Source organism: Perca flavescens, chromosome 12, assembly GCF_004354835.1.
Source record: "Perca flavescens isolate YP-PL-M2 chromosome 12, PFLA_1.0, whole genome shotgun sequence".
NCBI classification, from domain to species: Eukaryota; Metazoa; Chordata; class Actinopteri; order Perciformes; family Percidae; genus Perca; species Perca flavescens.
The window spans coordinates 17,744,873-17,761,577 of NC_041342.1; the positions used below are offsets into that span (position 1 = coordinate 17,744,873).

At 37.2% G+C, this 16,705-nt stretch overlaps 1 protein-coding gene across 11 annotated transcripts; it reads right to left on the bottom strand.

Annotated features, from left to right (window-relative positions):
- Nucleotides 1-2,147: 2,147 nt before the first annotated feature.
- eef1da (eukaryotic translation elongation factor 1 delta a (guanine nucleotide exchange protein)) lies at nt 2,148-16,353 on the bottom strand. Of its 11 annotated transcripts, none has more exons than XM_028592672.1 (11): nt 16,235-16,267; nt 15,736-15,757; nt 14,728-14,763; nt 12,757-13,381; nt 11,110-11,224; nt 10,123-10,194; nt 6,225-6,303; nt 5,187-5,275; nt 4,439-4,639; nt 3,594-3,788; nt 2,148-2,266 (listed from the first exon to the last, which is right to left on the bottom strand). In XM_028592672.1, the coding sequence occupies exons 4-11, from the start codon at nt 13,347-13,349 to the stop codon at nt 2,228-2,230; spliced, it is 1,383 nt and encodes a 460-aa protein (XP_028448473.1). In that variant the 5' UTR covers nt 13,350-13,381; nt 14,728-14,763; nt 15,736-15,757; nt 16,235-16,267; the 3' UTR covers nt 2,148-2,227. The 11 variants fall into 11 exon arrangements, with proteins under 11 accessions (XP_028448473.1, XP_028448472.1, XP_028448470.1 ...); XM_028592671.1 differs by lacking the exon at nt 10,123-10,194 and adding an exon at nt 8,155-8,211 and having other exon boundaries at nt 12,718-13,381; XM_028592669.1 differs by having other exon boundaries at nt 12,718-13,381.
- Between the last annotated feature and the right edge of the window lie 352 nt (nt 16,354-16,705).

Below are 16,705 nucleotides of genomic sequence, written 5' to 3' on the forward strand. Positions count from 1 at the left end.
TACTATGACTTTTTTTTAACATACTATACTAAGCCTTTTTATGACTTTTTTTCGGCATACTATACTATGACTTTATTATGACTTTTTATTACACACTATACTATGATGTTTTTATGACTTTTTACGACATACTATACCATGACTTTTTTATTACATACTATACTATGACTTTTGTTATTTTTTAAGACATACTATACTATAACTTTTTACTATGACGTTTTTGAGACTTATTTCTGACATGCTATACTATGACTTTTTCTCGACATACTATACTTTCACTTTTTTAGACAAACATAGCATTAGTTTTTCATGATTCTTTTCGACATACTATACTATGACTTTTTATGACTTTTTCAACATGCTATACTATGACTTTTTATGACTTTTTCAACATGCTATACTATCACTTTTTATGACCCTTTTGTATACTAAACTATAAAAAAAATGTTGATTGTAAATGGTAAATACAACTCCGGACAAGTAGTTTTATGCTTCACATGTAGCACAGTCAGATAATCTGCTGGATATAAAAAAATAAATAAAATAAATAAAAAGGATTAGACTTTAGACTGTCTTATTTGAGTTTCTGTACTATGACTGTTTTCGACATACTGTGACTTTTTTTTTACAACATACTATAATGACTTTTTTCGCCATATATACTGTGACTTTTATTCAACGTACTATACTATGACTTTTATCACTTTTTTTGACATACTATTCTATGCTTTTTTTGGACATACGATTAAATTACTTTTTTATGACTATTTTCGCCATACTATACCATAAGGTTTTTCCAAATATACTATTATACTTATACTAAAAAGTCATAGTATACTATGACTTTTTCTCACATACTATACTATGAATTTTCATCACATAATATACTCTGAATTTTTATGACTTTTTTTTGGCATACTATACTATGACTTTATTATGACTTTTTATTACACACTATACTATGATGTTTTTATGACTTTTTACAACATACTATACTATGACTTTTATTACATACTATACTATGACGTTTATGATTTTTTAAGACATACTATACTGTAACTTTTTACTATGACGTTTTTGAGACTTATTTCTGACATGCTATACTATGACTTTTTCTCGACATACTATACTTTCACTTTTTTAGACAAACATAGCATGACTTTTTCATGATTCTTTTCGACATACTATACTATGACTTTTTTATGACTTTTTCAACATGCTATACTATGACTTTTTATGACCCTTTTGTATATTAAACTATAAAAAATGTTGAGTAATGTAAATGATAAATACAACTCCGGAGAAGTAGCTTTATGCTTTTAATGTAGCACGGTGAGATAAGCTGCTGGAAATCAAAAAGAAAAAAAAAAAAGATTAGAGATTGAGGGTTCAACTCTCAAACATACTATGTCTTCTTTGACTTTCTGTACTATAACTGTTTTCGACATACTATACTATGACTTTTTCAACATGCTATACTATGACTTTTTATGATCTTTTTGTATACTAAACTATAAAACTTTTGCTTTTTGAGTAATGTAAATAATAAATACAACTCCAGACCAATAGATTGGTGCTTCACATATAGCGCAGTGAGATAAACTGCTAGAGATGGATACGAAAAGAAAAAAGGATTTGAGGTTGAGTGTTCAATTCTCAGACATATTATGCCTTTTTTGACATAATATACTATGACTTTTTTGTGATTTGTTGAGATGACATTTTTAAGACTTTTGTTTAAAAAAAACACTATGACCTTGTGTTTTATAGCTAATGTAAAAGATAAATACACCTCTGAATCAGTGTGCTTGGGTTCCCCTTATAGCTCAGTGAGCTGATGGAAATAAAAAGATAGGAGGTTGAGGGTTCAACTCTCAGTCTTTTTTGACTTTCTGTATTATGACTGTTTTCAACATACTATGACTTTTTTCCGACATACTATACTGTGACTTTTATTCAACATACCATACTATGACTTTTATCACTTTTTGACATACTATTCTATGACTTTTTTTTAGAGTTTGAGGGTTTAACTCAGTCATACTATGTCTTTTTTGACTCTGTATTATGACTGTTTGACATACTATACTGTGACTCCATGTAAAATATTTGTTTTACAAAGAATAATAACAAAACTGAGACAGAGGTTTGTGCTCAAAAATTTAATAACCGTGCAAACCGGAGCAGCAGCAACACTTTGGTTGACCAGGTAAACAGCTGATGGAGCTTAGATCTTATTGAAGGCAGCAACATCTACACTCTGGATCTGCAAAGGAAGAAAAGTAAATCAACAATAAAGCATTTAAATGATGGAGATTTAGATAAGATCAATACCACACTCTTATACATTCTGTTAAGGCTACATCCATCAGATGGTTAGCTTAGAACAAAGACTCTCCACCAGAAAGTGAAAGAGCATATTTCCTAAGAAGATTTTACAAAAAAAGTTTTTTGAAGTCCACTATTTATCCCAGAGAGAAATGTATGTTCTGGTTTACCCAAATCACAAAAGGCTTGCCTGTAATACTATCCAATAATGCAGATACTTTGATGTTATCTGGTAAGGGTTTAAAGTGGACATATTATGCTTTTTTGTGTTTTCTGTCATTATGTACAATGTTATGTCAGATTTTCATTTTAAACGTGGCCAAAACTTCAGATATTGAGGTAAATGTATTTTAGAGAAATCCCTGTGAGCTAAAAAGGTTCAGATTTCCAACTGTTCTGAACGCTCCCGTTTCAACTACTGCGGCGTTATGATTGTGGTATGTTACAGCTACATGCTAACGCCAGTAAAAGTGTGTGTTTGAGGTCTGAAATAAACAGGGTAAAATTTAGTGCGTAAAAGCAATTCAGTGACATGGCTACAGTCGGCTTTCTTAAACATGTAATTTAGAAGTCTTGTTTCCCCAGCTAAATTTCATCTGGAGGATGCCTATTTCTTGGTCATTTATAAGAGTTTATTTTCAGCTTTTTACAAATATGCATGTGCAGGACAAAGACTTTGGACATGGAAAGTAATGCCGTGACAGCGATGAGGCTGGATGGAAACCGATCATAATGTAGCAATAGGCTCTTGTCTTCTAAATAATTCCATCCAAAGTTAGAGACTTAAACTGAAACTAACACAAAGCCCAAAAAAAAGTTAATAAAAAAAAAAAAAGTCTGTTTCCACAATTGAACAAGTCAAGCACAGTCTTCTTACTACAATTAAAATAATTAAGCCATGCTTCCAAAATAACCGTAGGATAAATTTAATTACTGACCTGCTGCCTGTATACACCAATTTTCAATAGCCAGGTTACTGAGGTAGCTAGACATGTTCTTAAATTAAGTAATTTCTTAAATTGACAAATTCTGGAAACCAAATTTTGCTGTTAAATCTTGTATTGCAAATTTTATTTAATCCTGTGAGTGCCAAAAAATTAAATTCCATTTATCAACATAGTATCGGGGTGGAGGCAGAGATGTATAACAGAGGTCTTAAAAACTTAGATGAAATCAAAGCTATCTACATGGCTAGATACAACTCAAAGTAAGAGAAAAACATGTTATTAGGGTGAACAAATTACATCAGAGTGGTTGTTACTTACATAGTCCTCAAACTTGGTGATCTCTTCCTCCAGAATGTCAGTGCCAACTTTGTCATCCTCAACCACGCAGTTGATCTGCAGCTTCTTGATGCCGTAGCCAACTGGCACCAGTTTGGATGCTCCCCACAGGAGCCCGTCCATCTGCACCGAGCGCACACACTCCTCCAGCTTCACCATATCAGTCTCATCATCCCACTAAGGGAACACATGGAGGAGGGGGACACACCAAACAATATTTAACCAGACAGTTATAATAAGACAGTTTGCAGCAACTTATGTTCAACGTATGTTGAATGACACAGCATACTAATTTTGACTACATGCATGTTTAACTTATTTTGTTGGACAGTTGAGTTAATAAATGCACTGGATGCATTGTTTGCAATGCATCGTTTCATTCTGGCTAAATTATTAAAAAATATTTAAGTAGATAAATTAAGTGGAAATTAATTTAAAAAAGGAAACCATTTGTTTTTTCGGTTACACTTCACTTGAAGGTATCTACATAAGAGTGACACTGTCATGAACGTGTCAGACATTATAAACAAGTATTTTTTATGACATAACGCTTCTTTTAGTAAGTGTCATTCGGTTTTTGTCATGAGAAGTTAGGGTTAGGGTTCATGCTATCACTCTTATGTAGATACCTTCTAGTAAATGGTTACCATTTTTTCTTCACCTTTTATCCAAAACAAGAAAATCATTCAAATCAAGAATCACTGTACAAACTAATCCATGGCCTTGGGAGACAGATTTTCCACAACTGTAGGTTCCCTGTATGAGAACAAAACAAAAGGAACTAGCATTTTAATGAGCAACATGATACAGTTTAAGAGGACACCTACGGGTTTGACGTCCAACAAGATAGATGACTTGGCGATGAGGGCAGGTTTCTTGGACTTCTTGGCTGCATAGGCATCCACGCGCTCCTGCTTAAGGCGTGCTGCCTCCTCGTCGTCCTCATCACTGCCGAACAAGTCAATGTCATCGTCATCACCGTTTTCCACCTTTACTGGCTTGACTGGAGCAGCCTTGACTGGAGCAGACTGGTCATAACAATTGAAAAGGACAGGACATATCTGTGAAGGTCTGCTCTTGAGAAGGCTTTTTCCAATAAAGTTGTATCTTTCTTTCTTCATCCATTTGTTCAATCAATTAAAACATGATACAATAAGAGGGTCAATCCATATGTGCAGGGGAGGATGGAAGCCAAATGGCTTATACAAAGTACTCCCCAATACAAGACAATTTAATTGGGTAATATAACAAATATCAACAAGACAAAGCAAACAACAAAAGCAGATTATCAAAACATAAAAGGAAACTTGCAATACGAGAAAAAAAACAAAAAAAAACACTAAACTTTTCTGCAACTGTAAATGAAAGGTTCTTTCAATTGAGTCTGAACACAGTAACATAGTAGAATACATTAAATTACTTTTCAAATTGTTCCAGATACAAGGCTGTCTTGCCTCTTTCAGACAGTAGTTTTATAAATACAGAGAACATATGAATCTTAAAAAAAAAAAAAAAAAAAAAAAAAAAAAAAAAAAAAAAAAAGAATAAGAAATAAAAAAACCTGCAGATATCTACCTTAGCACATGGGACAGCTGTTGGGCTCTTTTCCAGCATAGCCACTCTGGACTCCAGCTTTTGGAGGGCTGCTCTCATCTCCACCACCACTAACAAGCAAACAAAATTATAAGAAAATTAAGTATGGATACTAGGGCTGGGCGATAAATCGATTTAACTCTAATGTGCAGTTAACGTCGACTTGTTTAAATGAAAAATCAGCCAACGCTCCCTCTGGGCTCAGCCCTCCCCCCGCGCGTTTGCCATAGAGATACACAAACAACATGGCTGGGACTAATATTAGTTCTTTTCTTAACTAGTCGTTTCATTACTTACTTAACCGTAATCTCCGCCGAAATGACCGGCAGCTCGCGGTGTACACGGCTCACAGTGACCTATTCTCAGATAGCTGAACCACCAACTACCGCTGACCTGACGGAGCACCATGCGGAGCACCGGAGCCGGTGTCGAGGAACTCTGTTGCAGCTCAACACATCTACTAAATGCTGCTGATACGACAGAGCTGTGACGGAGGTCTGTAGCGGCTTAACTCAACCAAGCAATCGCCGCTTTGTAGCACGGAGCTCCTCTGACTTTTTTTTACCGCTAGTTACTATGAAGGAGCTTGCTACAGGTATGTTACACTCACGAGACCATGGCACATTACTCAGCAACAGGTGAAAATAGGGGCAAGGTTGCGCAACTAAAGTTAAAATGAATTGAAGTTTTAGGCAAGGAACGAGAAGTGAATTACTTGTGTAAGCTTTATCTCACACATCCGTTTTGTTGTTGTTGAATATATAGCATCATTATTTAATTTTGTCAGGTAGGGAAAACACTCAAACCAATATATTTTTCCACGAAATTGGCATGAATAATCATAATGGTATACATGCGCCATGTGTATGTGCGCGTATGAGTCAAAACAAAATAAAGTGAAAACTTGTTTTGATCAATTTTCTTTTGTCATATGCATCCGTGTGTGTGTTTTTTTTTTTTTAAACAGCCCTAATGGATACTGTGTAAGACGTGAAGACATGACAAAACTCATACGCATACCTTTGTGCAGAGTTTGGTTCTCCAGTTCCATGCTCTTCATGCGCGAAACCAGCTCCTGGTCTCCTGCATGTGAGGATGACTGTGGAGAGATAAACACAAATTAATTAGCAATTGTCATGTCAGGTCATAGTCTCACATGGTGACAAAGCAAATCAGCTCTTATCCAGGTTGATAGCCAATCCAAGCCTGAAGAGAAGAAGCAAGCAAAAAAAGTCAACGTGGTGAGGTTTAAAAAGAAACCCACGCAAGGCTAAAATCTATTACTACGGGTGTGACGAGACACCAAGCTCACGAGACGAGACACAAGATTGGGTTCACGAGATCGAGACGAGATTTTAAAACTATTTTACAGAAAACTTCAAAGAAGAAATAAGACTGAAAAATAGTCCTTTATTCAAACAAAATTCAAAGCACCGAAAGGTTTTGCCACAAACTCAAATGACTGGCTTCTCTCCTGTATAACTAACAGTTACACCGTTACTTATTCCATAGGTATGGTGGAGAGAGAGTCTCCTCACTCAGAGAACCAAGGTTACAACATAACCAAGCGTTTTCTGGCAGTAGTTGAGACCAGTTGTTTTGTACTTGAATTGTACAGTAGAAAGAGAAATAAAGCTTATTTTACTATAGTTTCACATTGATTACGTTCTAAAACACAAATTACCATCAAACACTCAACAGATGATTTTTATGAAGACAGATGCTCTTTTCTCCTCTGCATTTTATTAATTAACTAAACAAGAAAGGAGGCTACTCTAGTATCAATTTATGACTATAATAGGACAAAGAGAGAACATTTCTCTTTGTTTAAGATCATTAAAAAGTAGTTAGGTTTTGCTGTCCGCTTCCCGACTCATTTAAAGTAAATTAAGAGAGTAGGCTGTGGGAGACAGCGCCGCAGTGAACTGTACGCCGTGGACACGTGTGTGTCTCGAGCGAGCGAGAGAAAGAGAGAGAGACTGTAGTCTAACGCTCTAACTTAATACATCAATACGTTTTTACAGGCAGTTTTTCCCCCTTGCTATCGCTCTGCAAAAGTAAACTCAGTCAACTTTGGAGAATTGCTGGGGGATTTTCTATGCTAATTTCAAGGCTTGTCACGTCACATTTAATCTCGTCACACCTCTATTACACAACAATGATTTGGATACACCGCACACACACACAACGCCGATTTGTTAAAATGAACTCCCTTGATCCCCATTAAAGAGAAGATTTAATGTTTACAACGACCGCATGCAGGTAAACTCTCATTTAAAAAGGGGATAGTTTTTCGGGAAAACTTATTTGCTTTCCTGCAAAGAGATGAGAAGATCCATACCAATCAAAAACAAACATGCCACTGTAGTATTTGTATGGATTAGAGTAACAAGATAAAATGTTAGAGGACGTGCTGGCAGGTAGGTCATTTTTCTTTATATACATCTTTAGACAGAGCCAGGCTAACGGTTTTGCTGTTTCCAGTGTTTGTGCTAAGATAGGACAGGTAAGTAGTACCAATCTTTTGACTCTTCCAACTCTCTGAATAAAGTAATTGTATTTCCCACAATGTCAAACTAGTTTAAGTTTCATCAATTATTGATTACTTGATTCAGAATTTAAATGAAAAGGCAATGGTCACTGTATATAAGAATTGAACTTTCAAGATAAAACACTTAATAATGATCACAAAATTAAAACAATCATCCAGATTATTATAATTTCCACCCCCAAATTCTGAATCCATTGTGTGGTAGTATATGAAGCTTAAAAAAAAAGAAGAAAAAAAAAGATGCAAGATGGTAAGATGGTGTTTCAGGATTAGACATCTTAGTGCTGTGATAACAGTAGCACACTCCACACCAGGCAGCAACAGACACAGCCAGGCTGTCTGTCTCAGCCATGCAGTGTTCCCAGGCTTGAGCAGCAAAACCGGATGCGGAAGACTTACATTTCTGTGCTGCCGTTTCTGCTGGCGCCCCTTGGGCTGCTGCAGAGAAGTTTTCACCTGCACCCGGCAATGTAAAATGGTGAAAAGTAAGGGGGGGAAGAAAAACTGGTTGTAGGAAGAAAGTCGGATGCTACACACATTTCAGAGTGTCAGTAATGGCATAGAAAACAATGTCAATATTCTGAGAAATGGAATGAAACATTTTAAAACTGCATCAATCAACTTTTTATATCACAACTAAATCCAATGACTGAGTAAAAAGTCACTTGTAGTGCCAAAATGGGAAATATAAACCAATCTAGCAGCTCTACAGAACCATTTAAACCGTTATAGCACATGTTTAAGTCTGTGAAACCACTGTGTCTTACTCTGGTCTTAGACACTTATTGACCCCTTCAAGGCAGCCGTTTCCAGCAAACAAGCTCCAACTTTGTTGTAACCAATACAGTAGCTCTTACACTGCAGCTTACACTGGGAACACACCGCCCGTGTAAGGGTCGCGTAGCGTAAATAAGTGCCTGATCGTGCGCCTGGCCTTTCACACTGGACGCGTATTTCTACGTGCCGGTCACAAAGCGATCCTTCTTTCTCTCTTGCTACCCGACAGAAAGAGACATGAGTGGGGAAAACTGTGGTAATTGTAGCCTATATGTGGCTGTGTGTGTCACTCTCGCTGTCCGTCCGTCAGTCTCTCTGTGTGCCTGATCGCGTGTCTTGCTGTGAGAAGTTAAGACAGCCAAAGTTTTTATTATGAAATGTGTTTATTTTGGTAAAATATCCAGCTGCACTGTGGTCTTCCTGTATGTGATTACCTGCCTGGACTGACACATACGCTTGTGTATCGCGTAAAAAATAGATGCCGAAAATACCACTGCAGCGTGCGGGCAGACGCTACGCGACCGGACAGATTGGATAACATGGGCAGTGAAATAAAAATAGCTGCACTACCCTGCTATACGCGATGCTTACGCCTGCGGTGTGTTTCTTTAGAAGTGATACACTTAGTAAGGTTGACTTTTAAGGATAAGTTCACACTTTTCAAATAAATGCCGTCTTAAAGCAAATTCAATGTAGGTTTTGGGGGATAAAATCAAGTGTTTTTCCCATGTGAAAATTACCTCTGAAGTTCAGCTGAAGCAAATATGAGTTGGCCAAATTGAGTGGGCATTGTCCAAATAAGATGGGGCTCTCTCTTCAACAAAGGGTTGAAAACACACTAAATTGCCATTCCTTTAACCTTTCTTTGAACAGAGAGAGCCATCTAGTGAGCTCAGAAAATGGTTCACGAAGCTTCATTTGACCATCACTACAAATAAGTCCTTTTAGTAAAGAACTCCATGCTCATTTCTGCTATAGAAAGCGTTTGCTTGCTGAGAAAAGGGAGAAGGTAGTAACTCAAAGAGGGAATTTGGCTGTATGGACTGGAGGAACAACTACATCTACCAATAAGGTTTACTATGCATAGGGGCATGCAAATATTGCTTTTTGGATATTTAAAAACATGTGATCTTATCCTTTAAAAAAAAGGATAGGATTTAAGCAGCTACTGATGAAAAAAAAAGCCAACTTTTCCTGTGAACACTTAAATAACGTATAGTATAACCACACTTATACACACTAACAATATAGCATTGATGTAAAGACAAACAGATATGCAACTTACTGACAGATTGCAATGGAGATTATAGGGGAAACAAGCAGAGGAGAGAGGGAGAACGCGTCGAACAGTGCGTCTCTTAACGGAAAATGTAGCATGCATAAAGCACTTTTCTTGTCAAGTGCAGGCCAAATGTTTTCTGGGAAAGAAATATGGCTAAAATGTCCTTAACTTGCCATTTATACTTTAAATCACAATTTCTAAATAAAACAGATGTTTCCCTGTTTTAGGGCTGGTACACAGACATTAGTGAGTACAGTCCTGCCACTACAGGGGGTGTGCCTGAGGCTCATTTGTAGCACAGTACTCACTCCGTTTAGTGACTGAAGAATATTCTGTCGGGATTTAGCAATGTCCTGCAGGATGGCATTAACTTCTTTCCCCTCCAGGTACATGTGGGTAAAGCAGTGATGAAGCGGGAGCAGTGAAAATGACAGAAAGCAGCATGCAAAACAGACAAAAGCAGGATGGACCATACAGCAAACATTTAGGGTGACTCAAATTAACAAATTTAAGCAAGGAGCAAATAAATGTGAGCTACATGCTAATGTTGTGCCTCATGATAAAATATAAAAAGTTACACACATTTTGGCAGGAGGCACAAGGGTAACACAAACCCAGGATGGTGCAGCTGTCATTTTCCCATGTGAACCATTTCCATTGAAACTACTTTCCACTCAAGACCCAGCAAAATAAGAACTTGACAGCATGATATGTTGATTATCCTAAGTAAACAGGACATTGTTTCTGTAAAGACATATTTCCCTCTTTGTATTTAGGCAGCAGTAGAGGAGCATATCTGAAAAACTCTGCACATAAAACCCAAACTACCTGCATTGCTTGAAATCACCAAGGGTAAGGAGAAGCCATATGGCATTCTGAGTTTTGGGTGAAACAACCCTTTAAAAAGACACAGGAAGTGATCATTCTCCAATCTACATTGTTTATACAGAAACTCTACTGTCCTGCACAGACAGGCAGAGGCAGCTGCCAAACCACGTGACCCCTCTCACAAGGACGAGCCACTTCTAAATCGAGCGACTTAACAGGCCAGTGATTGACAGGGCGGCATGAGCTGAGTATGTGTAGGCCACAAGATGAATGAACTTCAAAAGATAGCAGCAAGAGAAGGATTGGAAATAAAGGTTGTGTAAAAGAAAAAAAAGTCATTTCTAAAAATGATCAGGTTGATGCACATTAAACAAGGTCTTGACTACAAAAAACAGCTTTGCTTTTGGGCTGCATAAAAACAGGCTTTCAAAAAGAAGTTAAAAAGTTATTTTTTTTGCTTGTTCTACCTGTGTAGAGGGTCCATTGGCTCCTTCGTAGAAGCACTTCTCCGCCTCATCGTAGCGCTGTTTGTCAAACCAGATGTTCTCTGAGGCGAGGCACTGCAATCCACTCATGTTGGTACTAAGGGGGGGAAGTCGGTAAATAATTTATTTAATATAGCACCTTTTACAGAAGAAAGTCCCAAGAGTAAAATGTGTTAAAAGACCAAAGAATGAATAGAAATAAAAACTGTAAAATAAAACAAACATGACAAAGGCCATTTTTAATAGGTAAGTTTTCAGCTGATTTTAACAGTGCCGAAGCCACCTAGGTTTATAAATAAGATACTGCAAAATACAACACTGATCTGCATCCAACAGTTTATCCACTAACCAACAGCCATGACCAGGCGTTTAGTCGTCACAGCCAGCACAATCAGTGACAAGAAATGAGTGAAAGAACATTACTAGACACTTAACCAGGACACCGTATATTACATGTTACAATGTCATGCAGAGCTACAGGTGGAGTTGCAGGTGAAACAGGGAGACACAAAACAAAGCGTAACGCAGACAGTTTCAACCATATACACAGTAAATTAATGGCAGAATAACAGTTTCTGTCAAATAAAAAGAAACATTAAAACAAACGGGTAAAAAGACTACTGCATATATGCTTCACCTCCCTTCTCATTCTGCTGACATGTTAGCGCAGCAGACAGGCATCTACACATTCCTCAGTCAGTGAAACAGTTGCCTGGTCTGCAAAGTCTGGATTATAGAACAAAAGGTTGGTCGCTGACCGTTCAACACCCCCCTTAGTGATAGCAGAGGTGCACTTCATTGTGTGATTATCAAAAGAGACCCAATTTACTGCAACATGTCAGTAAACGATGGCATGGTGTACACTAATACTTCGGTGACACAAGGTCAGACTTCAAGGTCAGTGTTAAAAAATGCAAGGGGCTGCATTGATGCAGGTGTAGATAAGACAAATTAAAGGCTTGTCAGATGCCATGACACTGCAGAGCACTTTATAATACTCCATGACAGGACTTTACGACACTGGAAAGTTATCACTGTGAAATATTTTTTATCTTTAGTCACAATGATCACAAGATAAATAGTAGAAATACAGCAACAACATTACAAATAATCAACTGGCCACTGCAGCGCCTTGACATGATGTTTCATTGCGGCAAAAGTTGAGTGAGGTTTTGCTGAAGCCCTGTGTTGGCACCCCTGCTGAGTCAATGAATTGACCTCGTTTAAATGAAGATCGTGCGTTTATTTTCTCGAGTGCTTAAATTTGTCCAAATGTGGCCTAAACTGAAAAACTCTAAACAAAGGCTCATCTAAAAACTTGCATTTAAAAAAATATTATACACATTGGCTCATTTACAAGCCCATCAAAGATAACAAAATAAGTGAAAGTTAAATCATTTTCCACTATTTTCTTTCATAGCTTTTACGTACTACTTTTGACCACATTTTAATAACCTATCAAAAGAAAAGCAATATAGGGGTATCATTATTAAGCCTGGGCTACATTAGCATAACTGAAAAAGGCCACACAGAATGCAGGACGAACAAAATAAACAAAAAACATAAAAGTTAAATAAACCGAAAACACACATCACGTCTCTGCCATTCCCTGTGTGAGATGTGCCATACTTCTCCCATCTGGGCTTGCTTTTCGTCTCAGAGAGGCCCCTCTTCCTCTGGGTCGGCCCCTTGCTGCCCTTGCCCCCCTGCTCGGTCTCAGAGGAGGTGCGGTTGCGGCCTCTACTGTACCGACGGTGGGGGGTTCCAGAGGCCTTCACGGTGGTAACAGGGTGCCCCGGATCCTGCTGTTGAGCAAGGCTGCGTCTAGACTGGAAGGTCATGTAGCCTCTGGTGTTTGGACTCCTCGGAGAGGAGGACAGAGTTCCGTTAACATTAGAGGCGAGCCGCCGTTGGTAGTTGCTCTCGGCCTGCTCATAGGCACTGCGGTTGTACAAGATTCCCTCTGCCTGCATGCCCTGGAGGACGGGGCTTTGACCGTAGGAGCTTCTCGCTTCCATGGAGGTGCTCAACCACTCCTCTTCAGCCCCAAAGCTGTGGCTCTCTGACAAACGTGTGTGTCGCGGCTGCCTCCCAAATGGGATTTTATCTCCGCTGATAGTGCTTCTCTCCATAGTGGGATGATTACCCTGCCTGAAGGTCCCCACTGGTACAGCATGCTGAGGGGCTCCTCCTTGTTGACGCTTTGTCCAAGACTGATCCATTTATCTATTAAAAGGGGTCTCTTTTCTACTCACTTTAGTATTCATGAGGAGAGAAAAGAAGCAACAGGTGGAAGCTAGAGCCATTAGATCAGTGTGAAGTTAGCATCACAAAGAAACTTTAATGGTTAGAAGCATCAAAGAAATCTCATAAACAGCTGATGTGCGATGCCAATGTGGTCTTGCGGGCAAAGAGACGGTGGATTGATCAAAAAAACTTATATTTACACTTTTATATATATATATATATATATATATATATATATATATATATATATATATATATATATATATATATATATATATATATATATATATATAGTCAGAGTTCAGATTTCCATTAACCTGTCTGAGAATAGATAAATCAGCCTGATAATGCACAAGGTTTCATTTGTATGCTTTTAGGATATGACATAATTCCCAAACAAGTAATAAAATAATAGTTCATTGATCAATCTCCCATTGGACTTTCAAAAACCAAAAGACAAACCAAACAATGCAAAGTGTAATGTGGCTAACACAAAACATAAAAGTGAGAAGGGGCAACATTTAGGTTAGGATGTGTTTGCAGTGTTTCCTCATTATTCATTCCAAAAAAAAAAAAAAAAAAAAAAAAAAAAAAAAAAAAAAAAAATCTATGAAGTACAAATATTTTTGAATTGATTTTATGATTAATAAGCAATTTTAATTTAGTGTGAATTACATACAAATAATGACAGGTACAGGGCAAAACTAGACCAAGGCTATTAGGGATGCACCGATTTATTGGTAGAACATCTGTATCAGCCAATATTTGCCTCGTTGAAGGCAGTCAGCTATGGCAGTAGAAGATCTTTATTATTATGCGTTTTTTATTGCAGACAGACTTGGACAACAGTCCGCTAGCATATGCGGCTACTGCTGATTCGGAGAAGAGGCCACTGACTGGACACGACGCTGACATGACATATGGTGTAAGAGGTCAAAAAGGTTACGTGTGCTTGTGTTGTTTGTTTGCAGTGTAAGAAAATGTTGCATTTACATTTAACAAAATGTTTTTGTTGGGCTATGTAGCCTAAGTACTGAAATATTATTGTCACTGAGTAGGTAACGTTAGTCGTATAGCAGACTAAAAGGGCTTTTGAAGCGGTTATTTTTCATGTGAAAGAAGGATATATTAAAGGTTGTTTCATAAATGTGTATAATCTAATTTATGATTATTTAAAGTTTTAATAAGGGTATGAATTATATAGTTGTTATTTTTATAATGAAGAATTCTTTGTTTCCCTGTCACAAAAGGGGAAAGAAGTAGTATCTGATTAATGAGGAAACACTGTTTATGCATTAAATACTTATTGTGAAACATCCAAAAATCCAACCTGTGCAACAGTGTCTGGCTCACCTTTGTTTTGGCATGCTGGAGGATAATGTACACTACCTATTGTGGAATGGGATATTTAAATATTTCAAAGTAATTACATAAGTTTTAATTATATTTGAAAAATCATAGAATACAACCCAAATGTTTCTGATAGAAGCACTACATACATCACAACCAAGACATTTACATTGTCAAGCATAAAATAAAAAAGCTAATAAAAAAGGAAAGATAAAAAACGTAACTTAAAACCAACATTACAAACATGAGCGATGCATTATTTATTAGTGCAGATATACACTCTTAGGTTGCTAGTATTGTTAGGTACACCTAGCCTAAACTAATGCAGTAAGATACCTATAATAAATCCTACCTTTATGTGGAACTGTGCAGTGTTTTAACCAGGTTATTTCAGAGGCAGCAGTTTTTAGCTGTTGAATTATATTGTCTTAATCTGAGAGTTTATATTTTCTTTTCCTTTTTTATTAGCTGAAAACAATTAGTTGATGAATCAACAACATTGTTTGTTCACTTTTCAAGCAAAAATGCCAAACAAATGCTTACACTACCCTCTTACCTTTAAATGTTCTGTTTTTCTCTTTTTATAACTTATAAATGAAATATCTTTGGACTGTTGGTTGACATTGGGCTCCAAGAATTGTGAGAGGAAAAAAAAAAAAAAAAAGAATCTACAGATGTGTCAAAATAGATACAGCTTGGCCCTTATATCAATAACTGTAGACGAAAAATGCATAGACTGTAAAAAGATGCAAAACAGCAAAACAAACTACACCCTCAAAAATGACCATAAAGTTGAATTAACATCTCTCTGAAAGTTCAATTAAAACATTTTAACCTTCATAAAGACGTAGGATTTATTACAGGCCTGCTGTATTAGACTGCATTATTGTTAGCTAGGTTGTACTAACTAGCAACTTACTGCAAAATACTTCCACTAAACCATAAAACAGCAATAAACCAGTGCATGTGTTAGAGCATCAGCTGAAAAGCAGCTGCAACATCAACACTCACCTTTGGTAACTGGAATGGGAAACTAATGCCCAACAAAGAAATAAGAGACGATACAAAAATGCTCAAACTACAAACGCAACCACAGGACTATTTTTTTGTTAAATGTTTGAAGAAAATGTACATAAATACAAACTATAATTATCTCAAGTCATGGAAATGGGGGACAAAAATAACGAACTCGCCAGCAATTTGTCACTTGAGAATCATAGAAAGAAGTGAACTCATGTACAATATCGTTCACAAATCAGGTATATGGCACAGTCAAAGTGATAGTAATACAGGTATAAAATTCGTGTTGTACTTTATCTGTTGCTTGCTCACAGCCTCACACTGACACTTGTCTAGCAAAAGTTTTTGACAGTCCCAGCAACTTGTAGCTAGTTCCTTCGACCACGTGGCGCTTGAAAGCTCTAAATTCAAAATACTTTGTGGGTTTTTAACAAACAATACACTTTTTGTTATGTTCCAGGTCATAAAAATACAACTCTTCTGCACTTACTCTTGGCTTTATTCGACGTTTTACAGCTTAGTAACTGTCCCTTTGCGTGCAGCAACGACTGGATCCAACGGTAGAAGAGGATTTGCATTAGCGGACCGCCTGTATTATTCAGTGACAGAGGGCGGAGGGACGTTAGCTTTTCCACTACTGTATCGATGATTTCCGCTTTTGTTTAATGTTTATGGCAAATATAATAACAAACAGGCACACACACATAAGAACAAGTAATTTTCTATGAATCCTGAAAATAAGAAGACATCCGTGTTTTCGATATAATTTATACCGTACCTTCAGGATGGTATGATCCATTTTGACCAAAACTTCATTTCCCAGCATTCAAAGCGAACCGGTCAACATCGTAGCTATGAGCATGCTACGTCCTACAGTCCATGCATAGATAGGCTGTATACGCAGTTATGCTGCGTTCCGTTGTGGGACCCAGCCATGCATCTATAACAATAATGGCCCAGT